A 26,657-nucleotide genomic window follows, 5' to 3' on the forward strand; every position below is an offset into this window, starting at 1 on the left:
CCATGCTAACTTAACAGACTTTCCTTGTTGCTGAAGTTCTTTAATTTTAGTTATTATAAATAATTCAATGTAGTGCACTTTTGATTTAGGATTTATAGCACTAATTTTACTTAGAGAACTTTTACTGTCACTATAAATTATAAACTTTGAATGATTTATATTAAACACTAATTTTCTTAAAGATAGAGGCAAATTGCTATAGTCCCTTAAAAAGTATACCTGAACTTGTTCCATAGTATTAAAGTCAATATTATAATTTGGGTTTATGTCATATTTATAAAGTTGTTTATCATATATTGTCATTTTTGAATATAAATCTACTATATTTAGAGTTTTCTTTTTTATCCAATATTTTTCTGTCAAGTCTGCTAAAAACAGTTGATCTATTTTGGAAATTAAACTTGCCTTTTTTTTTCATACAATCTAACTAAAAGGCTGATGCCAAGTTTTTTTCGTCTTATATCCATCGGCATTTCACAGAATTCAACTTGTAGATTATTTATCGGTGTACTTCTTAGGGCTCCTATACACAATCTAAGGGATTTATTAATGATTTTGTCTATTTTATTTAAATGACACTGTGATGCGTCACTGTATAATATTGATCCGTAGTCGAATATAGCTCTTATATTATTTTTAAATAACAACAAAGAAATATTTGGATCTGCTCCCCAACGTAAGTGTGATACGAATCGAAGAAGGTTTATTCCTCTTTCTGTTTTTTTTTAACTATATGGTCTATATGTTCTTTCCAGAGAAGCTGTCTATCCAGAGTAATACCCAAATATTTAACATAACTTTGTACTGGATGGGAGATATTGTTTATTAAGATGTGATTAGGTATTTCTTTTCGTTTTCTTGTAAAAATACATAATTAGGTTTTGGAATCAGATATATTTAGTCCATGTAATTCACTCCATGTTTTAATATGTTTGTCTCCTTCTTCAATGGATTTGACTGCATTTTCTATTTTAAAATTTTCTTGATAAATAACTATATCATCTGCAAATTGTAAAATTTTTGTTGAGTTTAAATTTTTTTCTATATCAGAAGTGTAAATTAAATATAACAAAGGGCTTAATATTCCTCCTTGAGGTAGACCACCCATCGCTAGTCTTGGACCAAATGTGTTATTATTTACCGATATATAAATTTTTCTACATTCATACAATTTTATTATTTTTTGACAGAAACATTCTGGCAGACCTATTTGTGTCATTTTGTTATATAGTATATTTAAATTAACGTTGTCGTATGCTGCTTCAACATCTAATAAAAGAGCTATTACTGAAGAATTTTTCGTAAACGCTAAATTTATATCTGTTACCAAATGGCTCACTGCTTCCAGAGTAGAATGATTTTTTCGAAATCCAAATTGTGTTTGTGATAATTTATTGTTTTTTTCTAGCCAACTTTCGAGCCTAAGTTTTATCATTCTTTCCAGTGTTTTTGTTATGTAGGAGCTCAATGAAATACCTCTATAAGATTCTGCTGAATCAGGATTCCGATTTGTTTTGAGAATAGGAATCACCCGGTACTCTCTCCAGTTATCTGGAATATCTTCTGATAGCCATATTTGATTAATAAATTTTAATAGTGTTTCTTTTCCTTTTTGATGTAAATTGGCCAACATAATATAATGTACATTATCTATACCTGGAGAAGTATTTTTCTTATTCTTAAGGCTTATTTCTAATTCACAGAAACTAATTGGAACTGAAAATGGATGGTTAGAGTTTTTCCTTCCATTACATTAATTTTTGAAAATATATTATCTGGACATAATTTTCTTAAAAACTCCTCAACCAATTCTCCTTCAGTCACTGGATTTACTTGTGGTTTAAAAATGTTTTGTAATCGGTTGGCTTGATTCCACATATCCTTAATTGGAGTATTTTTGTTTAAAGTTTACAAAATTTTCTCCATGCATTACGCTTACTCTCTAATACAACTTTTTTGGTTTTCGCTACACATTTATTATAATTTATATAATTTTGTATATTAGACTGTAGTTTAAACTTGCGTAAAGCTAGTTTTTGTTCTTCTATTACCTTTTTACAATTGTCATTCCACCAAGTTTTTCTAAATCGTGTATTAGTCCCTGTTCTCTTCTCCGGTATACATATCTTACAATATTCATTTAATTTATTTAAAAATTGTTGGTAACTTAAATTATTATCAATTTCCATAAAATTATCAGTGATAGAAGAGAAAAGAGACCAATCCGCTTTATTTATGTTCCATTGGAATTTTGTATTTACACATTCCGCTTTATTAATATTAATATTTGACTTAATAACAATAGCAAAATGATTTTATCCTAATGTCCACAACATCCCAATCGAAAAAATGACTAATATTTGCTGAGCATATTCTAAGATATATTGCAGATTTATTATTGCTATTCGGTCTACGCATCAAAGTTTCTTTACCATTATTTAAAATTACAAGATTACAGTCCTCAATAGCTTCTAACAGATTTTTTCCTATAGTGTCTACAATACTACAACCCCAAACATAATTGTGGCTATTAAAATCACCACCAATTATAAAAGGCTTCTCTAGACTATTAAAAAACTTTTCCATTCATTTACTGTAATTTTAAGATTTGGTTTTACGTATATTGAATAAATGTTTATCTTTTTGCCGGATTGAATTTTAATTGATATGCTATTGCACATTATTTCATTGATATGGTGAAAAGTAGGACTGTTGTAAAATTTAATTAATTTTTTTCAAAAGGATGGCTACTCCACCATATCCATCATCTCTATCATTCCTAAAGACATTATAACCAGTAAAGTTAATAAAATTACTTTTTTTAACCAAGTTTGTGATATTAATCCTATATCTATTTTATTGTCATACAAGATTTTTCTAAATAACCCTTATTTGTTTTAATTGATCTCGCATTCCATTGAAGAAATGAAACGTTAGCCATCACGAGGTAATAATAATTGTGAAATATTGTTTTTTAATAATTCCAACGTTTTTTATCTAAATTGTGATTAATTTGAGTTAATGTTGCTGAAATAAAGTTTACTATTATTTCTCCCATATTATTTTGATTATCGTTTTGTGTTTGTGTTGTGTTAGAATAAATGGGATTATTAAAATTATAACAAGGCTGACTTTGTACTCTTGGTGTTTGCAAAATTTTTCTGCGTGCTTCCATTGTTTCTTTATCTACACTACTAGAATCAATACTACTTGATCGTTTTCGTTTAGATATTGTATATTTATTTGAAATATTTTCTTGATCTTTACTTACTGTTGAATATTTTTTATACTTATTATTAGCTTCATAATTTTATTAATAATAATTATTCATAATTTTTTAAATATATTCCTGTTTTTGTCTTTCTGTACAATCTGCTCCCTTGTCAGTAGCGCTGTGTTTTCCTTTGCACAATACACAAAGTAAATTATTCGGATTGGAACTATTAGATTTGTTGTGTTCTTCGCCACATCTTTCACACCTATCTTTTCCTCTACATTGGGCACTTATATGCCCAAATCTCAAACACTTTAAACATTGGATTATTCTGGGTGTATAATTTTCCACCTCGTATATCATTTTTTCTATTATTACATTTTTTTGGTATAGACTGACTGTTTTTACATAAATAGTATTACCATTATCTTGAATCACTTTCCGCATAATTCTTTTTACATGTAATACTTCGAACTTAATTCCAAATCTAGGTTTAATTAATGATAATAAATCATTATCTTCTATCTCTTTATCTACCAATTTTATAACACCTTTCTTTTGAGTAAAAAACGTTGGAATATATGCCTCATACTCTTTGCTTTTTAGAATTTCAGAATCAATTAATTTATTAGCACTAGCAAAATTATTTAGTTCTACCTTGATTTTATTTCTACCAACTACTGTAATTTGTGTGATATTATTTTCAATTTCAGGTACTGAACTTAAAATCAAACGGGCCGTGCCGATCCTGTGTAATCGACCAATGTTGCCGTTTTTATTTTCTATGTGTACTATATAAGGTGCATTATCTCCAAATTGATATCTATGTTTTAATCTTAAATTTATTACTTTATTTAAATTTTGCTTACCTGACTTATCTGTTTGATTTAAAATTGTCAAAGTTTCATCGTTATTGGAACTAAATTTGTTACTTACCTCAATAGTGCTACTTGTTTGGTTTTGTTTGTTTGTTACCTTATTATTTACCCTATTGTTATTTTTATTTAATTCCTCATATTCCATCATCCCATCTCCTTCCATTTCTACATAAAAACCTCTATCTGGAGGTTCGGGTGGTATACCTTCCATATTATTTGTTTTCTTAAATTTAACTTCTAGGCGCGAAATTTCACACTTTCTTACAAATCACTAGTTTAGTACTTCTTTATACTACTCGTAATACTCAAAAAGTTAACAAAAAACCTTAAAAATTAAAAATTTTTATAAGAACTTCTAAATAAACTGCCTTTCAATTTGACGTTTATTTGACAATGAGGAAAAAGGTTACAGAACAATGTTTGCGAAATAATGGGGAGAATGTCCCAAAAATACATTGAGCGTCGAAATTTGAAAAAATATATTTCGGGAACTGTAAATCCTAGAGACTTTTACTAAACGTCATTTTAAAGAGGAAGAATGGAAGTTTTTTTTCTTTGCAGCATTGCCTATACCTATATCCTCGAGGAAAAAAAACAAAATTGCTTTCTTTTGAGTTCTTTTTTGCTGCATTTTTGAATATATTTTTGTAAAAAATATATTTTTGACTCTAGAAGGTGATATTTCAATAGTAAATTTCATCTGAAACAAATTTTCTACACACGTGTTTGTACCAAAAGTGCATAGAACTCACCCTAATGTACCTACCCTGTGCCTAGGGACTAGTTCACCACTTTCTCAAAAACGCACCCCTTTAAATAATAGCACTTCTCGGTTTTTCATATTTAGAGGTCCATTGACCATATGAAACAATAAAACCCTTTTAATCCCCGATTTCCCGAATACTGGGTATTTTAACTTTTGATGTCAAATATCTCTGGATCCTTAAATAATAAAAGGTTTAAATTTTTACACTAGTTGTAGATAGATAATATCAAGTCCCGGCTAAAGTTTTATTGAAAAATGTACAAAAACAAGTAAAATAAAAGATAAAATCTAAACTTTTTTTGATTTTTTTCTGAGAGTATTTTAAAAATTTTTAAAATAAATGTTTGTTTCACTCTAACTTTACAAAAATGTACGCGGGACTAAACAATACATTTAGTTTCAAAATAAAAAAAATTAGTTCACTAAGTGCTTTGGTTATGTGACATAATATTAACATTGTCTTTAAACGGGATTTCGGGTGCCCTTAAGTTTTTCTATAAGCTTTATAAGAACGTAATTATTTATCCGGAACTTCGGACTCATATTCACGTCGAAACAAACAAATATCACCTGATTTTATATTAAATTGTTAAGTCATCTTGAAATTACTAAATATTGGGTGATTGTAAAATAAATACTATCTCTGAACCAGTGGTGTCATGGTGTGGGAACGCGTGGGAACGCCGTTCCCACACTGGTTAAGAAAAGAAAAAAAATAAATAGAGAATTTAGGTTTTGTAAACAAAAATTAGCAGTGCGTTCCGGCACTGCTAATTTTGCCATGACACCACTGCTCTGAACTATTATTTTGCGATAAAAAATTATTTGCCTTACCTACCTAAATAATCATCTGGATTGTATTTACAATCAATCTGTCCACGATATTCTTCGAATCCCTTACAACGGTTAGTATCCTCAGAACTATCAGATTCCACACTTATTGTCATTAAAAAAATCAACAATAATGTCGTTAATATCGTCGAACACTTAAACATCATATCACAGTTTTAGCAGATAATGTAAATAAAGTAGTTTATGGCAAGGAAAAATTGTGTTTTGTTTTTTATTTCGAACTAAAATTGTACTTTTGAACCGGCGGATGAGTCATAATTGGAATAATAATTCAAAATAACATAGCAGCTTCGCCGGTTAGCCGGCATTTTTATACAAGGTGTCTCAGTAAAACAAACTTGGAGATTGTGCACCTGCATTAAACAGAAGCGGACTAGGCTAGGCGCATCATCTGCATGGACATTTTATTGATTTTCTTGTGTAGAGATTGATATCTACGAAGTTATAGGCAAGGCTATGAAGCAATAAACGTACCAAATTTTTGAAGTTGGATGGATCTCAACGAAACTTGTTGAATGCGATTCGTAAGAGCGTTAAGAAATTTTGTTAACTAAAGTGACGATGTAGAAAAGAAAAGTGCAATATTGAACAATAGTACATTGAATCACGGTTTTTATCCAAATTTTAAAGAACCGCTTGGAATAACATGAAATTTGGCATATACCTACATAGGTAACATGCATAGGCGTAACCAGGGGGGTTTTGGGGGTTATAACCCCCCCCATTGGGATGTACTTTGAGCTCTATACGCTTAACACCATACCCCTCGGAGACCTTCCATTAGTTGTAACCTCCCCCTTTCCAGTAGTTGTAACCTCCCTTAGGATTATCCTGGTTACGCCTATGGTAACATGTCAAAGAAGAAAAATGATATTGTGCCGAAGTGTGCTTTTGACCTGAGGGTGAATTTCACCCCTTCTCGGGGGTGAAAAAATATACGTTCAAAATAAGTCCGGAAATGGATAAACTGACTAATTCTAAGCAACTTTTGTTCTGTAGCATTTTTTCACTAAGTTAATACTTTTCGAGTTATTTGCGAGTAAATATGTTCAGTTTTCAACAAAAAACACGTTTTTAGGCGGTTTTTTGCAAATAACTGAAAAAGCAAGTATTTTATCGAACAAACATTCTTAGTAAAAAATGTAGCCTCTAAAAAGTGAAAAAAAAATGGTGTGTCTAGACTCTAGACCTGGTAGAAGCAAAGTTGTAGCTAATGAAAAATAGCTTCATGTCCGTCAAATTTCAAAGCAAGTATTTCAACGTGATTAAAACCAAAAAAATGATGCACTTTTCGGGGAAAACTCATTACAACTTTTTTAAAGTGTTTAAAAAAACATTTATTTTTCTACGGCCGTGCTAAAAGAGCCACTTTCCCGCACGCATTTCGTTTCCGAAAGTTGCACTTTCCCGCACGGCGTGCGGGAAAGTAAAATACCTTGTAATATGGCATTATAAAATATTATAATAAATGCAATAAACTAATATTTAGATATTATTTACTAATTTATTTCAAATTTATCTTATTGTGTTCATGTTTTAATGAAATTAGCGCGATAATTCGATGAAATAAAATTATTTTGACAAAGTCAGATCAGTAGATAATTACAATGGTTTTGAATCGTCGTCATGGAAACCAATATCGTCGTCGTGGTAACCCATTATATTGAAAGTTTGGTTTTGACAACCTTGTCAAAGAATTAATTTGTGTATTTTCACTCCTAAATAAAAATTGATATAACTCTATTTTTTGTGGCTTTTTTCCAAACGTACGGCCCTAGAAAAAATATTGTTCTTAACTCATGCGGAAAGTGTCTTCCCCTCACTCGACTGCTTGCCCGAACTCCGCTATGGCGTCGTTCGGGTCAACGGCAGTCTCGTGTGTGAAAGTATCACTTTCCGCACTAGTTAGGAAAATAACTATTTTGTTTTTTAAAAAAGTTTCTAGAATCAACAGTAAGCAAGTTACCTACGCTCAAAATAAAGTTGGTCCTTTTTTTGGTCAAAAAACTAGAGAAAATCACCCCCTAATTAGCAACTTAAATCAAATTGATCGTTACTGCTTCACAAGTTACTTTAAATATTATTTATATGATCTGTAAGTTTCATCGGTTCGAAGGGCTTATTATTTAAAAAAGTTGGTTTTAAATATTTTTTTTGAATTCATTAAAAAATATTAAAAAAATTTATTAGTGATACCAAAAATCACAAAGTAAAAAGGTAAAAAAATGTAGGTTTCGCTTCTTTTCAGAATATTTTCAATTTTTTGTTTTTCTATAGGCCAAAAATTGGTTAAGATTTGGCTGTTCAAAATTTGTATACACTCGTGATTATTGAGTTCAAACCCTTTCAACTACAGCCCCTTCAAAAATAAGTACTTTGAACTAATGAAACTTACAGTTCATAAATAAATAAAAAATACATAAGTAAAGACACGATAAACAATACATACACGGGTAAAGCAAATTGTGAAGTGGTAACGATTAATTTAATTTGGAATGCTAATTAGGGGGTGATTTTCACGATTTTTTATATCACTTTTTTTCTTTGACATGTTAGCTATGTGTGTGCCAAATTTCATGTCAGTATAAGCGGTTCTTTAAAATTTATAGGTGTTGCAATATTTTCCTTTGCAAGGAAAATGCATTTTCTAAAGTGTATTTCGATAAAAAATAATTGTGTAATTCGGAAATAATAATTGACGGAAATGAGTTCGATATTAGTATTAAGGGGTTTTTGAGGTCGCTGAATACGAATAGCATGACAGCGGGGTCTCCGAAGCAGCTGGTGCCCAGGACGGACCTCATCTGGATGTTTAAGAAAATTCGATACAAAATCAGTGCAAACACTTTTCTCGGAAGTTTTTGTTATCACTGAACACGAATATCATGTTGACGATAGTCTTGAAGGCAGATGGTGCCCAGGATGGACCTAATCCGGACTTTTATGGAAATTCGATACAAAATCAGTGCAAACTCTACTCGGAAGTTTTTTGGATCGCTGAACACGAATATATCGGACACGAATCCGGCAGTAAATCAGTAGATCCAGTAAATCAAGTAAATCGAAAGTAAATACAATTAAAAATCAGTTTGAACGCGTTCCTCGGGGGGTTTTGAAGGTGCTAACGCAAATATCGTGTCGTTAAGTTACACAATAAATAAATCTAACAATAAAACACTGAAAACTTTTGTTTTCGATACTTTTACAAAATTTATTATAAAACTATGTGACTACAGCTGTTTCGGCAGAGTGCCTTTCTCAAGTGATTTATTTTACTATGTGTTTGCATTTTAAAATCTTTAACTGAAGAGGTTGAGGAGTGGGGAGCTGTTTGTCTCAAGTTGATCATTCAGAATTATATCTGGACTTTCAATTTATTAATTTCCATAGATTCTAATAAAGATAGCTTAGGGCCTTTATTTTGAATATGCAGAATTTGAAACTGTTCATTAAAAGAACGATTATGATCTAGAACAGGGGTCACCAATTAGCGGACCGCGGTCCGCATCCGGACCGTGAGCTAGTTTTGTGCGGACCGTCAAAAAATTCAGAATATACCTAGTGTTTGACAATTTTGAAAATGTTTGGCCATGAAATTGTGTACTATGTTTGGCTCAACTTATGTGTGCGAAGCCGCTTTATCAAGAATGAACTTTATTAAAAATCTGTAAAGATTTCACTTAACAGATGAATATCTCAACTCCCTAATCCCTAATGAGAATCAGTTGCACTAAACTCACTCCAAACTTCAGACAGGTTGTACATAACAAAAATGTCATTTTTCTCTCTGATAATTTAATTTTGTAAAGAGTTTTTCCCCTTATTGTTATACTTACTAATCATTAATTTTGAAATTAAGTAATCTGTAATATAAAATTGTCATGTGCATTTTTTTATATTCATTTCCTCTCTACTATTATGTTAAGTAGTAGTAGGTACTTTTCAGATGTGCTTTTAATTAAAATAATTTTCAGTTTTAATAAGTTTGCAACAAACACCTTGCATTGAAACTAATGTAGAAAAGATAACATGTTAATTAGCATTTTGTACTATGATTATTTATTTTAAATTCCTCAGTTTCCTTTCTACAAAACTGAAGATAGGTAGGTATCTAAGAACTTCATTAGTATTCAAAACACAAATTCCTAACTTTTAAAATATTCTCAGTAACAATTTACAATACTGCTGTTTTCAAAATATAGGTACTGATAATAACATCAAAACAATACACAATGAATTTATATTTTATTTATTGTACCAGGAAAACTTACAGAAAAGTATACAGTAACCAAAAAGAATCAGATATTATTAGTTTTCCTTTCCATATTAGTCCATGTGTGAGGCCACTTTCGTACGAAAAATGTTTCTGACTCAATTTCTTTGAGGATTCCTGTTCAAAAATGTCCCCTTTAAACAAATCAGAAAATGTATTTTTAGGTTCCTTGGGTAATTATAAACAAAAAGGTCTCGTGTCATATTTCCGAAAAGTTAATAGTTTTCGAGTTATAAGCGATTTAAAATCTGAAAAATGCGAAAATATGCATTTGCGATGCTTGAAAGTTTTAATAAAATGACAGATTTTTTTAAGATGACCCAAAAATGATAAAAACATGAAATTTGAAAACACTTTGAAATTGTTAAAAAAATTTTAAACAATTTCTGCCCAAAAATTTCGCCGGTCATCCTTCTGATTTGTAGGGAATATTTTTTGACAAGAATCCGCAAAGAAACCGAATCAGAACAGCCAGACACAGGCAGCATAAATCCGGACCCCGGAAGTGTCATAGGTTTTCGAAACGGACCCTCAGGGAAACTAATTGGTGACCCCTGATCGAGAAGGTGAAGTGCGTATGTAGAATATGTTTTTCTATTAATTGTTGAAAGCCCTTTTGTGTTATTTTATCTGTTTGTCAAAGGTTCTGCCAGTTTGACCGATGTAAGTTTTCGGACAGTCACAAGTCAGTTTGTAAACACCCCTCTGTAGGTAGGGGAAGGGGGGTATGATGGGGTAGCTAAGGAAAATAACAAAAATACAACATAATTACTACGTTTATTACTATTACTAATTGATGGCGCGTTGCGTCATTAATCTAACTATGATTTGGTACAATCTTTGGAAAATCAACCTATCACATTTTTCAACAATTAGCCATTAATAAGAACATTATGAAAAACCATCTTGCCCCTTACTATGGGGTATGATGGGGTAATGGAATTAGAGCATGATGGTGATGCTAATTAATTCTCACAAAACAAACAAAAATGTGTATTTGCTCCAGATCTTCATTATCCACCCTAGCACAAGCATTGTGAGCTCAACATCCACAGATCTGGCAGCCTACCCAGGGTTCTGACGATGTCACTTTATCTATGGCTGTTTTCATAGCATCTCTCGACCATTCTCCTCTTTTTGTTTTTTTCTTGTAAGTACGTACCATGGTATTATCTAAAACAATAATCCAATGTTATTTATTAAGAAATTTAAATTAACCCAGACTTACCACCAATGTCCCATCATACCCCGCACCCAATACATCTTGCCTCAAAAGGTAACTTTGAACAAAAAAAAATTCACTAATTAAATGTTTAACGTATTCACACAAGCAATATGCCATTATCAAAATAAGAATACTAGTAATCAACGATAAAAAAGACATTAATGAGGTGATCATAATTACCTTAAAATAACGATGGTTGTCCTTGCACAAAATTAGATCAACGGAGAGCTAAAACAGTTTTCCGTTTGTAAACAATAAACGCGTGCACGCTCATTCACGGTTTCTCTTGCAGTGACCGTTAATCGAATGACTCTTCCTATTGAGTTATTGCATGCGATTCACCAACGTGTAGTTTCTTGTTTGTGTGCGGTACCCCGTCTTACCTCTTACCTCGCGACCCCGTCATGCCCACCATTCCCCTAGTTGCTTTCTCTTTCGACTCTTATTGTTTTTAATGTATTTGTTTAAGTTGTTGTTAGTTCTGAAAACTGGTGTTAATCCTTTCTTTTTTATGTATCTGGCCATATTTGTTGATATCTGGCCTGTATATGTGATAGAGCAGAAGGTACTGGGTTCTTTCTGTGGTGGTGGATAGAGTAATTTCAGAGCTTTCTTATGGATTTTTTGGTTTAAAATTTTGTTAATTGTTTGTTCGTTGTAGCCATTGTTTATTGCTATTTGCTTAATGATGTTCAGTTCTATCTCAAAGTTATTTTTTGACATTAGTCTAAGAGCTGGGAGCGGATTTTGTGCGTGATAAGTAATATGGAAAAACTATACGGGGACATGTTGAATTAGTTGTGTACATGACTTTCACCAACGGCCGGAAACCAGAGTTGGGGCCGAGGGTAGTTATAAGGGGTCAAAGTCGCGGATTTTATTATTTTTTTTATGACGCTCATGATCGAGATAGTGCACCAAAATTTGGGAACAAGTAGGTCATGACGTACCTAAGTAAAATCTCTAGGGGCTCAACGCTGCATGGCCGACAAAGGGGTGGGGGTAGGGGTGAATAAAAAAAATATAAGGGGTTTTTTGCGACGTTCGTGGTTGAGATACTGCACCAAAATTTGGGTATAAGTAGACCATGACATAAATAATTGAAATCCCCAGAGCCGGAAACCAGAGTGGGGAAGGAAGGTAGTTATAAGGGGTCAATATTCCGTTTTTTATTATTTTTTTTGTGACGCTCATGATCGAGAGAGTGCACCAAAATTTGGGAATAAGTAGGTCATGACGTAACTAAGTACAATCTCCAGGGGAGGCACGCTGCGGGGCCGACAAAGGGGTGGGGCAGGGGTGAATATAAAAAATATAAGGGGTTTTTTGCGACGTTCGTGATTGAGAGGGTGCACCAAAATTTGGAAATAAGTAGACCATGACATAACTAAGTAATATCCCCAGAGGCGGAAACCAGAGTGGCGGACGAGGGTAGTTATAAGGGGTAAAATTCGCGGTTTTTATTATTTTTTTTTGTGGTGCTCATGATGGAGATAGTGCATCAAAATTTGGGAGTAAGCAGGTTATGACGTAACTAAGTAAAATCTTCAGGGGGGGAACGCTGCTTGGGGTACACAGGGGTGGTGGGCAGGGGTGAGTATAAAATTATATGGGGTTTTTTTGCCGTTCGTGATCGAGATAGTGCACCAAAATTTGGGAATAATTAGATCATGACATTACTAAGTAAAATCTACAGGGGCGGAACGCTGCGTGGGGAACAAATGCTGTACCGGCTCACAAAAAAAATAATACACACTGCGACTTTGACCCCTTAAAACTACCCTCATCCCCAACTCTGGTTTCCGGCTCTGGGGATTTTACTTAGCTAAGTCATGGTCTACTTATTCCCAAATTTTGGTGCACTATCTCAATCTAGCACGTCGCAAAAAACCCCTTATATTTTTTATATTCACACCTACCCCCACCCCTTTATCGGCCACGCAGCGTTCCACCCCTGGAGATTGTACTTAGTTACCTCATGACCTATTTATTCCCAAATTTTGGTGCACTATCTAGATCATGAGCGTCACAAAAAAAATAATAGAAACGGCGATTTTGACCCCTTATAACTACCCTCATGCCCAACTCTGGTTTCCGGCTCTGAGGATTTTACTTAGTTATGTCATGGTCTACTTATTTCCAAATTTTGGTGCACCCTCTCAATCACGAACGTCGCAAAAAACCCCTTATATTTTTTATATTCACCCCTGCCCCACCCCTTTGTCGGCCCCGCAGCGTGCCTCCCCTGGAGATTGTACTTAGTTACGTCATGACCTACTTATTCCCAAATTTTGGTGCACTCTCTCGATCATGAGCGTCACAAAAAAAAATAATAAAAACGGCGACTTTGACTCCTTATAACTACCCTCATCTCCAACTCTGGTTTCCGGCTCTAGGGATTTTACTTAGCAATGTCATGGTCTACTTAGTCCCAAATTTTGGTCCACTATCTCAATCACGAACAGCGCAAAAAACCCTTTATATTTTTTATATTCACCCCTACCCCCACCCCTTTTTCGGCCACGTAGCGTTCTGCCCCTAGAGATTTTACTTAGTTAAGTCATGACCTACTTATTCCCAAATTTTGGTGCACTATCTCGATCATGAGCGTCATAAAAAAAATAATAAATTCCGCGATTTTGACCCCTTATAACTACCCTCGGCCCCAACTCTGGTTTCCGGCCGTTGGTGAAAGTCATGTACACAACTAATTCAACATATCCCCGTATAGTTTTTCCATATTACTTATCACGCACAAAATCCGCTTCTATCTCTCCGACTACATGGGAATTTCTGTCAGTCTATGTATCATGCTATGGTAGGCTGCTAATTTATGTTGTGTAGGATGGGATGATGAATTGTGTATAGTTGTGTCAGTACGGGTAGGTTTATGCCAGGTCAAACTGGCAGAACCTTTGACAAACGGATAGCAGAACACAAAAGGGCTCTCAACAATAGAAAAGCAGATTCTACATACGCACTTCACCTTCTAGATCATAATTATTCTTTTAGTGAACAGTTTCAAATTCTTCATAATAGGACTGAAGTACTGTAGCAAATAAGCAAGAATCAGTTTAGTTATTTAGATCATCATCAGAGATTTAAGCTGTAGACTCAATCATATGTTGCAGGCGCAACTTTTAATAGTTGTACCATTGTTTGGAGACTGCCAAATTACTCCAAAAATATATGGTACCAACCCACTAGACCGGCAGAGTTGGTAATTCTGAAATGTTGGCTTCAGTAGGACCGGTTAAATAAAAGTTAAGTTTTAATCCTTTTCAAAGTTATATTTTTTTTAGATCTAGATAGCATAATAGTCTTGCTTAGTTGTTTCCTTCAGTAGTATATTATCAGCTAACTCGAGCTTTTTTAAGCCGTTTGTTGTTAAAATCCTGTGCTACTGCAACCAATTAGCTTATTGTACACCTTCCATTCGAATAACCTTTTGTGTTCCTCCGGAACACACTGGTGGCTCAGTTAAATTGAAATAATGATATGAATATGATAATTATTCCATTTAAATTTATATATATTCAACTTGTGCCATGTTAAAAATTTTAATGTGAATATACTGGATAAGAATTATATTATTATTTGGAACTGTAATATTTTAACATTATTCCTTGTATACGTAGGTACCTACTGTAGTATACAACTTGTGAAACAAGATAAGAATAATGAATCAGTGTGCATGACTATATACACATAATATAATCCATTATATAGATAGCAGTTTTTAACCACATAACTGAATATTTGTAACATGTTGTTTCCTTTCGATTATACATATCGCACCTCCGCTCAAAGAGTTTCATAACTCAAAAAAATTTAAAATCGGTTTTATTGCACCAAGAGTTTAATAAAACTATAAACTCCTATCCAGTGGCGTAGCTAGGGTGAGGCGGAGGGGGCGGTCCGCCCCGGGTGTCATCCGTTCGGTAGTGACATCCGATACTTTTCATCTTTTGACAAAAGGGACATGTGCCAATTCTTTTGTTTAGAATTTAAATGCACAAGTGCGTCCACTTAAGGCATACTAATCCAATTCAAATTTCAAAAACCGTCTGCCGTCCGATGTTATTTATGAGTTTTTAGTTTTTAATATTTAAACTTATCAAAGCTAATTCACGCACGATTTAGTTTTATTTTCATTTTATGCAGTGCAGTCTAGGGATGGGAAAAACCTACCGGTTTAACCTAAAACCGGTTTTTTTCTCTGATATAATCGGTTTTTCCGGTTATTTTTTGTCCCGGTTATAACCGGTTTTCTCTTTTTAAAGTAACAACCGATGAAAACCCGGATAAGTGGAAAAATACTGAATTCAGAGAAAAATAGAAAATTTTTTCGCCCCACGCTCGTAAATGAGAAATTTTAAGCTGACTGGAACCTATTGTACATAGGCTATGTCTATAAAAACCGAACAACGGTTTTTGGAACAACCGGTTTTTTTGACCGGTTATAACCGCCAGGTTAAACCGTAAATATTGATTTATTTATTATTTATTTTTCTAGTACCTAGTTTTAGGTAGTTATTACGTTTTAATAAAATAATCTTTAAAAGTGTTTTTTTTTACTTAATAATTATAATAAAAATAACGATCCAAATAATGAAATATTTAGATTTATTTATTTATTTAGAATTTAACACTTACGATAATACAAAATACGAATAATATAATAATAGTAAGTAAATAGTATTTTCCACCTACCTCTACCGAAAGTATACTTTTCCGGACCTGATTTTAAAAGTTGCAAGAGGAAAAGTAAAAGTGACGTCATGGTATTTCATTCATGAAATTTAACTTATTGACCAATATCTATTTTCTATTACGTAAGTGATACATTTTAACGTTTATTTATAAAACACCCTGTATTTTGCAGAATGGTAAAAACAGTAAATTGTTATTTTGATTTAACAATGTTTACATTAATAATTTGACTTATATTTGACAGTTGACAGTTATATTGTACCTACTTGTTAAGTTTTAGTTTTAATAAATTTTGTTGGTTAGTTACATAAATAAATTAAGTAAAAATGAAAAATTACTTGTTATAAATTTGACGAAGGTGGAAAAACCATATGTATAACATGGGAGTAAAGTGCCTTTTCCTCCCTTGAATGATTACTGCCCTCCGCTACGCGTCGGGCAGTAAACTTCATTCTCGGGAGGAAAAGTAGCCCTCCCTTGTTATACAAATAGCTATTACATACATGAATTAGGTAATCAGCTAGGATACGAGACTTTCATCTATAAACGAAAATTTTTAAACTGTGAAACAGAGAATCCAGTAGATTAAAGGGCCGGTTGTTCGAACGCTAATCAGAAATGGAATCAACTGATCATTATCAAATATTTAATTACTGTCAATGTCAACTTTGATTGGGTTGCTGAAAACATAATTGAATACAATTATGAGATTAATTGATTAATTAATCAATTATGTTAATAATTGTTACGTTAATTGATAATTAATAATTAATCAATCAATTAATTATGTTAATTATCATAATGATAATTGATTACAATCAACTGATTGGCGTACGAACAACGGATTTTGTTATTTGATGGTTGTTAAGGGGAGTAAAAGAATAACATTGGCAACATTGATTTTAATAACAGAATAATTTTTGACCTAGCGTACCTTTTCGTGACACATCGGATATTTTTCGAGCGATCATCGGATAATCTAGAGAAATGCGATTGGCAACACTGATTTTAAGTAACCAACCAATGACTATCAACCCTGTTAGTTACAGGACACCATGTATAAATAATTATGTTAATGTTTATACTACTGAATAGAGAATTGAATAACCTTTCAAATATGAGCTATCACACAATCCCTAGTCTCATTTAAAAAAAATCATCGATTACGTCATCACGCCCAGACGAATGACGTCACTAGTAGGATATACCTATATGCAAAAAATAATAATTAAAAAATAAAAATCGACCTGTTTCGGGATTTATTTCCAAAATCGCCCATTCATGAAAAAATGAATTTATTCGAATCTTTACGTGCTCACTGTATGATAAAACAATAACCAATTAAATGATTAAATTATGGCCTACGTAAAGAAATAACTAAAGTCTTTAAAAAAACTTTGAAAACTTTATTTACTACTGTTGTACTAATTAGTCTACATAAGATACGACATAAGGTCGACCTTCACCTATCTGTTTATCGGATAAAAATTATTGGATATGTAATCTTAGTCCTGTCGCCAGGGAGGGTACAACGGCCTCCTTAATTCAGATGGACTTACCCAAGTTTTTTTTATGTATTTTGACCCGTAGAACACGAATTTTTTGGGTAACAGTTGATCCGGATGTCGATAAGATTGTTATAAACAAAGAACTTGAGGAATTACATAGCAGCGATTTGTCGCAAAACAAAATATTTTTTTGTATTTTTTGGGTGATTCTCAGCAAAAAATGGTCTTACAAGTTTTTTCGTAGGACGCGTAGTTTTCGAGATAAACGCGGTTAAACTTTCAAAAAATCGAAAAAGTGCAATTTTTGAACCGGAATAACTTTTGATTAAAAAATAAAATAGCAATTCTGATTACTGCATTTGAAAGATCAAGTCAAATTCTATCGGTTTTGATTGTTTGCATTGCTAAAAGATAAGTTTTTATTTGTTAAATAAAGGTGTAAACACATAGTGTTTTCCGGGCCCAATGCATGCGTTTTAATGGACGTAATGTACGTAGAAATTCTGTATGCGCGCCTACTCGTTCGATTTCAAATTAGAAATGCATTGAAAACATCATTCATTCACTATGTGTTGATAGCTTTGTTTAACAATAAAAAAATTAATTTCTAGCAATGAAAATAATTAAAACCGATAGAATTTTACTTGAACTTTCAAATGCGGTAAGCAAAATTGCTATTTTATTTTTCAATCAAAAGTTATTCGGGTTCAAAAATTGCAATTTTTCGATTTTTTGAAAGTTCAACCCCGTTTATGCCGAAAACTACGCATCCTACCAAAAAACTTGTAAAATAATTTTTTGCTTAGAATGACCCAATGAATACAAAAACATGTTTTGTTTTGCGAAAAATCGCTGTTATGTGATTCCTCAAGTTCTTTGTTTATAACAATCTTATCGACATCCGGATCGACTGTTACCCAAAAAATTCATGTTCTACGGGTCAAAATACATAAAGAAAACTTGGGTAAGTCCATCTGAATTAAGGAGGCCGTTGTACCCCTACTGGCGACAGGACTATCTAGCATGTTAACAATTACAAAGAATAAAGGGTGCCCAATCTAATGTTGTTCTAACTATAATTAATTAATAATTAAAAAATTAGTTTTTTTTTATAAATTAAAATAAAATCGACCCGGGCTTTCAATTTATTTCAGATTTTTTGGATCATTCTAAACAAAAAAGATCTTTTGTAATTTTTTTCCAAAGTTGATCATTTTCGAGTTATAAACAATTTAAAACTGAAAAAAGAACGAAAAATGTCGATTTTAAGGCTCAAAAACATAAGTAAAAAATATTCTTTTTAAAATTAGGAAGTACCTAAATTTAAGTGCAAACCTTGTTCTATCAGTTCTTGATAAGTATTTTGGACTTTTTCATTTTGAAACATTGTTTTTTAGTTGTTAATGCCCGTCTCTCCATAAGAAACCTTCCTAATTAACAATTAGAAAATATGTTTTAGAATATAACATGGCTAAAATTCTTATCGGGACCTGATAAAAGAAGGTTGAACTTAAATTTAGGTACTTGACGATTACAAAAATGATATTTTTTACTTGTGTTTTTGATCCTTGAAAATAGAAACACAACCAGTTAATACAGTAAATATTAAATTGTGGCCTTCCTTTTATTAGTTATTGTTAACAGTCTTCTTTACATAAAAGATAAGAATCATAATATAATTAGTATGAAGTTTTAATAAGTGTGTCAAATAAATAGGTATATTATAATAATTGTTCATACTCGTGTATATAAACTACGCGTCAGGGAAAACGAGCAACACACAAAATTTAGGAAATTTTATATTATTTTATACAGGGTGTCCCGAAAAGATTGGTCATAAATTATACCACACATTCTGGGGTCAAAAATAGTTCGATTGAACCTAACTTACCTTAGTACAAATGTGCTCACAAAAAAAGTTACAGCCCTTTGAAGTTACAAAATGAAAATCGATTTTTTTCAATATATCGAGAACTATTAGAGATTTTTTATTGAAAATGGACATGTATCATTCTTATGGTAGGAACATCTTAAAACAAAATTATAGTGAAATTTGTCCACCCCATAAAAAATGTATGGGGATTTTGTTCCCTTAAACCCCCCCAAATTTTTGTGTACGTTCCAATTAATTCATTATTGTGGTACCATTAGTTAAATACAACGTTTTTAAAGCTTTTTTGCCTCTTAATATTTTTTCGATAAGCCAGTTTTTATTGAGATGCGGCTTCTTTTTCAATATATTTACGTAAAAATTTTATGGGAGTTTTGTTCCTTTAAACCCCCCAAATGTTTGTGTACGTTCCAATTAAACTATTATTGTGGTACCATTAGTTAAACACAGTGTTTTTAAAACTTTTGCCTCTTAGTCTTTTGTTCATAAGGCACCTTTTATCGAGATGTAGCTTCTTTTTCAAAATATACCTAAAAATGTAAATTATAAATAAATTTTCAGATTATTCACAGGTCTCTATAACCGTACTTAACCATATACAAATATGTGGTGGATTCGACAAACATTCAAAATATCTAGATAAACACTGGCTTATCGAAAAAGTACTAAGAGGCAAAAAAGTTTTAAAAATAATGTGTTTAACTAATGGTGCCACAACAATAATTTAATTGGAACGTACACAAAAGTTTGGGGGGGTTTAAGGGAACAAAACCCCCATAAAATTTGTATGGGGTGCACAAATTTTACTTAAATTTTTTTTTAAGATGCTCCTGCCGTAAAAATGTCACGTGTCCATTTTCAATAAAAAATCTCTGAGAGTTTTCGATATATGAAAAAAAATCGATTTTCATTTTGTAACTTTAAAGGGCTGTAACTTTTTTTGTGTGCACTATTGTATATAGGTAAGTGAGGTTTAATCAACCTATTTTTGACCCCAGAATCTGTGGTATAATTTATGACCAATCTTTTCGGGACACCCTGTATATTTCTTAATTTTCTTCTAATATGTTTTGTGTTAATTACATTAAATGTATTATCACGTGTACCTACCTAATTAAAAGCTAGACTGAGCCTTTATATAGAATCAACAAATTCGCATAACCTACATAATAAAGCATAAAATTTGCAGAACTCATTTTACGCCAGTCAATGAGAGAAAGAAGAGCTACGAGAACCACGATTACCTTCGAATTCTATCGTACAGCATGGATTTTAATCCATGGGAATTTTGGGAATAGCCTCTACTTATCTCCTTATTCATTCAAAGTCTAGCCTATATACTATGGCGCTTTTATCTTGGAGGGCGGTTCCAAGATTTTTTTGTCAAAATAACCACCGAGATAGCTAGAGAACCTAATTCTAAGTAAAAAATGTTCTATAAACTCAATACTTTTTAAGTTATTCGTGGTTGAAAATTGCCCATTTACATTGAAAAATGACACCTTTTCGGGTGGTTTTTTGCGAATACCTTTACTATGCATATGCATCTAACTAAAAAATATGTATAAATAGACCAGGGCGCATCTGTAAAAATATTAGTACATTTGGACGTTGAGAGGTGACTCAAATTTTTTTGCAGAAATTGCTTGAAAATAAATCAAATAATAATATTTGAATTGTCCTCCCTCTCAAAAAGGTCCGGAACATTGTTTAAATAATCAAAATGTCAAAATTCGATTTTTTTCTTGGTTTTTTGATTATAACTTTAAAATTATTCATTTTCGAGAAAAGTTGTACTGACATAAAAGTTGCGTAATTAAATTTCCTACAATATAGAATTGGTTGAAAATTTAAAAAATAGTCACCCTTGTTGCAAAATAGCAATAATTGTGAAAAACCCATACAAAAACAAGTATTCGCATTTTACGTTTTTCAACCATTTATGCTACACTTAGGACCTTCATATTTCACCCTGAAAAACTTTATGATACACTAAAACAATACTTTAAATTTAATTAAGGTCGGTTCAACAGATTTTGCAAAATAAATTTTGCAATCCAGCTTTCGTAAAAAGAATTCATTTTTTCAAAATGTTACAGGACTGAAAATAAAGCAGATAGCAAGTTGAAAATTTTTTTGCATATAAAAGTATACTGTACCTTTCATTTGCAATTTTGCAAAATTAAAATCGATTAACACCACGGCGTCAGGAATTTTTTTAAATAAACATTAATTATTGGTGCTACGCGCAGGACAGCGGATAGTTTGCTCTGATTGGGCATTCCAATGACCTTTGACAATGATTGATACATTTTAGTTTTTATTACATTTCGATATAAATAAATAAATTTGTTTATTGCAAAATAAAAACACATACTCTATCTTTTAAAATAACACTTTTATTAGCAAAAATTTTCTTTGTTCATATATTTTAACTTAAATAATAAAAGTTTATTATTTTTAAACATTTACAATTGTTTAAACAATATTTCACAAACAATAATAAAATTAGTTTGATTTTTGTGGAATTAAAATATTAAAATACATCAAAATATAGGGTAAGATAATAATATATTAGATAATGATTGGAAGAAATTGTGGTGAAAATCAACTTGTGTGAATCGAACACCGCTGTCCTGCGCGTAGCACCAAAAATTATTGTTTATTTCAAAAATTTTCTGACGCCGTGGTAATTAATCGATTTTAATTTTGAAAATTGCAAATAAAAGGTACAGTACACTTCTATAAGAAAAAAAAATTTCAACTTGCTATCTGCTTTATTTTCAGTCCTGCAACATTTTGAAAAAATTAATTTTTTTGCAAAAGCTGGATTGCAAAATTTATTTTGCAAAATTTATTGAACCGGTCTTAATGAAATTTACAGTATTATTTTACTGTATCATGAAGTTTTTCTGGGTGAAATATGAAGGTCCTAAGTGTAGAATAAATGGTTGAAAAACGTAAAATGCGAATACTTGTTTTTGTATGGTTTTTTCGCAATTATTGCTATTTTGCAACTAGGGTGACTATTTTTTAAATTTTTAACCAATTCTATGTTGTAGGAAATTTAATTACGCAACTTTTATGTCAGTACAACTTTTCTCGAAAATGAATACTTTTAAAGTTATAATCAAAAAACGAAAAAAAAAAATCGAATTTTTCCTTCAATTTTTGACATTTTGATTATTTAAACAATGTTCCGGACCATTTTGAGTGGGAGGATAACTCAAATATTATTATTGGATTTATTTTCAAGCAATTTCTGCAAAAAAATTTGAGTCACCTCTCAACGTCCATCTCAAAACAGATGCGCCCTGGACTAAAAACATTTTTGTAGCCTATAAAAAAATAAAGAGACTTGTTCCTTCATAAATCTTCTAGTTATAATACAAAAAGAGATATGGTCGATGAAAGGATTTGTTTTTTTGCTGCATGCTCAAATCGGTGTATTCAACTTAAAGTAACAGAGAAAGGGTCTATTTTAGGTGTATAATGCTACTAATCCTTTGGTAAAACTTGAAAAGCGCTTTAAAACGAGCAATGTTTAATGTCGATTACATTCAAACTAAGTGAGATATGCTGCAAAAAATGGATGACTAATGTATTTTAAGAAAATATGAAAAGTATATTTAAGGTACTAGTACACTTTAGAAGACCAAAAATAATTGTTTTTCAAGAGTTTTTTTTTCAGAACCTTTATTAAAAATGAAAATAAAACTTTTTACATATTAATATCTAACTCTTAAAGAGTACAAAAAATATATCCTTTTTAATTTATGCATGTACACTAATATTGTAGAGGGCGCTTAAGTCAAGGCCTCGAAAAATGATGGCGGACAGTTAATCTCAGGATTGGGATATCTGAAAAAAAAAGTACTGCATTTAAAGAGGAAGGTTTCTTACGTGACAATTTGCCACAATTTCACCAAAAAATAAAAAATAAATATTTTTTGACAATGAAAAACTGAAGAAAAACGGGCGATTTTTTCACAAAAATTTTTCAAATTTCCGTAAAATCTTTTTCTTGCCGAATTTTTCACTAACGATGGTAAATTTTCACGTAAGAAACCTTCCTTTTTCAAATGCCGTACGATTTTTTTGTTTCAGATATCCTAATCCTGAGATTAACTGTACAATAATATACTGTACTCTACAATATTAGTGTACGTGCATAAATAAAAAAAGATATATTTTTTGTATTCTCTAAGAGTTAGATATTAATATGTAAAAAGTGTTATGTTCATTTTTAATAAATGTTCTGAGAAAAAAATTCTTGAAAGAATGCCTTTTTTTAGTCTTCTAAAGTGTACTAGTACCTTAACCCCTCATCCACCAGAATTGACATTCATGATTTTCCTTCTACAATACCTTTTATTATAGTGTTATTTATATGTCAGAACGTTGGACGGGTTTAAGATGAATGGTTTTTGAAAAAAAAATAAGATGAAATTGTACAGCGAATTTTTAAATTTTCTTAAAAATCTTCCTTTTTCTCCATGTAACTTGAAAATTATAAAAGATACAGTAATGAAAAATAAAAACAAAATTTTTATCTGAAAATACCATACATTTTTGTATAGTATCTTCTTTCGCATCTATTATCGTTGTCGAGTTACATGGAGAAAAAGGAAGATTTTTACGAAATTTTACAAATGCGCTCTATAATTTGATCTTATTTTGTAGAGGGAAAACCATGCATTTAAATTCTGGTGGATGAGGGGTTAAATATACTTCTCATTTTTTCTTAAAATACATTAGTCATAAATTTTTTGGCAGCATATCTTGCTCAGTTTGAATGTAATTGATATTTAATGTTGCTCATTTTAAAAGTCTTTTCAAGCACTACAAAAGCTATTGGTAGCATTATACACCTAAAATCAACCGTTTCTCTGTTATTTCAAGTTGAATACACCAATTTGAGCATGCACCAAAAACACAAACCCTTTCACCTACCATATCTCTTTTTGTATTATTACTAGAAGATTTATGAAGGAACGAATCTCTTTGGTTTTTTATAAGCTACAAAAATGTTTTATATAGTTTTTTTAGTTAGATACATATTTTTTAAGATATTCGCAAAAAACCTTCCGAAAAGGTGTCATTTTTCAATGAAAATGGCCAATTTTAAACCACGAATAACTCAAAATTGTCGAGTTTTCAAAAAAATATATGGAACAGTTTTTGCTTAGAATTAGGTTATTTAGCCACTTCCGTGGTTTTTTTTACCAAAGAATTTTCCACCCCCTTGAAGTGATGTATATAGAGTAGACTTTGTTTTTTGAGCTGTTCCCTATTTACTGTGAAAATATCAAGGTAATCGATTAGTCCTGTCGCCAGTAGGGGTACAACGGCCTCCTTAATTCAGATGGACTTACCCAAGTTTTCTTTATGTATTTTGACCCGTAGAAGACGAATTTTTTGGGTAACAGTATATCCGGATGTCGATAAGACTGTTATAAACAAAGAACTTGAGGAATCACATAACAGCGATTTTTCGCAAAACAAAACATTTTTTGTATATTTTGAGTCATTCTAAGCAAAAAATGTTTTTACAAGTTTTTTCGTAGGATGCATAGTTTTCGACATAAACGAGGTTGAACTTTTAAAAAATCGAAAAATTGCAATTTTTGAACCCGAATAACTTTTGATTGAAAAATAAAATAGCAATTCTGCTTACTGCATTTGAAAGTTCAAGTCAAATTCTATCGGCGTTGATTATTTTCATTGTTAAAAAATAATTTTCTTATTGTTAAACAAAGCTATAAACACATAGTGATTGAATGGTGTTTTCAATGCATTTCTAATTTGAAATCGAACGAGTAGGCGCGCATACAGAATTTCTACGTATATTACGTACATTAAAACGCATGCATTTGGCACGAGAAACACTATGTGTTTATAGCTTTGTTTGACAAATAAAAACTTAATTTTTAGCAATGCAAATAATCAAAACCGATGTAATTTGACTTGAACTTTCAAATGCAGTAAGCAGAATTGCTATTTTATTTTTTAATCAAAAATTATTCCGGTTCAAAAATTGCACTTTTTCGATTTTTTGAAAGTTCAACCGCGTTTATCTCGAAAACTATGCATCCTACGAAAAAACTTGTAAGACCATTTTTTGCTAAGAATCACCCAAAAAATACAAAAAAATATTTTGTTGTGCGAAAAATCGCTGCTATGTAATTCCTCAAGTTCTTTGTTTATAACAATCTTATCAACATCCGGATCAACTGTTACCCAAAAAATTCGTGTTCTACGGGTCAAAATACATAAAAAACTTGGGTAAGTCAATCTGAATTAAGGAGGCCGTTGTACCCCCCTGGCGACAGGACTAGATGTAGTAGGATGGAATTCGGAGCCAAATACCCTCATTAACTGCCCTATTTACGAAACGACGAAGCTTCGCATAATTGATGGTTTTGAGATCTGTGTGAACTATTATAGTGTTCTAAAGCGTGTCTACGATATCTTAGTATTACATTGGCTTCCTTATATAGTGAAGTGTATTTCTTAATAACGATGGAAAAATATCGAAAGTCTGTTCAGATTGTTACATTGCTGGAAAATGGTGCAAGCCCAAGGGATCTGACAAGATAATTGCATGTTAGTCGTTTAACTGTGGAGAAAACTTTCCAACGATTTCTAAAAGTAAGACAATAGTCAGCATAGATTGCGTTCTCATTATTGTCGCATTGCGAAACCGGACGCAAACTGCTAGAATGTTCCAAACGCATATTCAGCAAGCCCAAGGGGCACTATTCAGCGTTTCTACTGTTCAACGAAGGTTAAAAGGACAGGGATTGACAGCTTGCAATCTAGCAAGGGATTCTCCAGCGTGAACACGTCAATTGGACAATAGACGATTGGAAAACACTATTGTTTACGGATGAGTGTAGAATATCAAATGAAGGTAAAGATAGTCGAAATAAGGTCTACAAAAGGCTCAGTAATGTTTTGAGCACGGATTATTTTTAGGAACACACCGATCTCGTCTTGATTAAATGGGGCCCATAAACAGCATACAGATACATAACGGAGATCCTACATCATGTGATGGCATTTGCTGGATTTATTGGCAATGGTGTGTAACTGCTAATGCAAGATAATGTGAGACCACACACGGCAAGTATTGTAACACTGTATCTTGAAGATAATCGTATTCCAAAAACAGACTGGCCATCTCAAAGTCCAGACCATGATCCTATTGACCAAATATGGAGTCTTCTCAAAAGAGGTGTAAGACGTCGTATAGGTACCTGCTCCAACATGTGAAAAGCTTCGAATGGTTCCCATTGAGGAATAGATCACTCTTCCCCAAAGGCACATCCAAAACC

At 32.0% G+C, this 26,657-nt stretch overlaps 1 protein-coding gene across 1 annotated transcript in view; it reads right to left on the reverse strand.

Moving 5' to 3' along the window:
- Window positions 1-6,069, reverse strand: part of LOC126888194 (lipase 3-like) — a 65,270-nt gene extending 59,201 nt beyond the window's left edge. The window contains exon 1 of the mRNA XM_050656251.1: window positions 5,697-6,069. Coding sequence (XP_050512208.1) covers window positions 5,697-5,856 — 160 coding nt within the window. The 5' untranslated portion in view covers window positions 5,857-6,069. The remainder of the gene's footprint in view (window positions 1-5,696) is intronic.
- Between the last annotated feature and the right edge of the window lie 20,588 nt (window positions 6,070-26,657).

This window comes from Diabrotica virgifera, chromosome 1, assembly GCF_917563875.1.
Source record: "Diabrotica virgifera virgifera chromosome 1, PGI_DIABVI_V3a".
NCBI lineage: Eukaryota > Metazoa > Arthropoda > Insecta > Coleoptera > Chrysomelidae > Diabrotica > Diabrotica virgifera.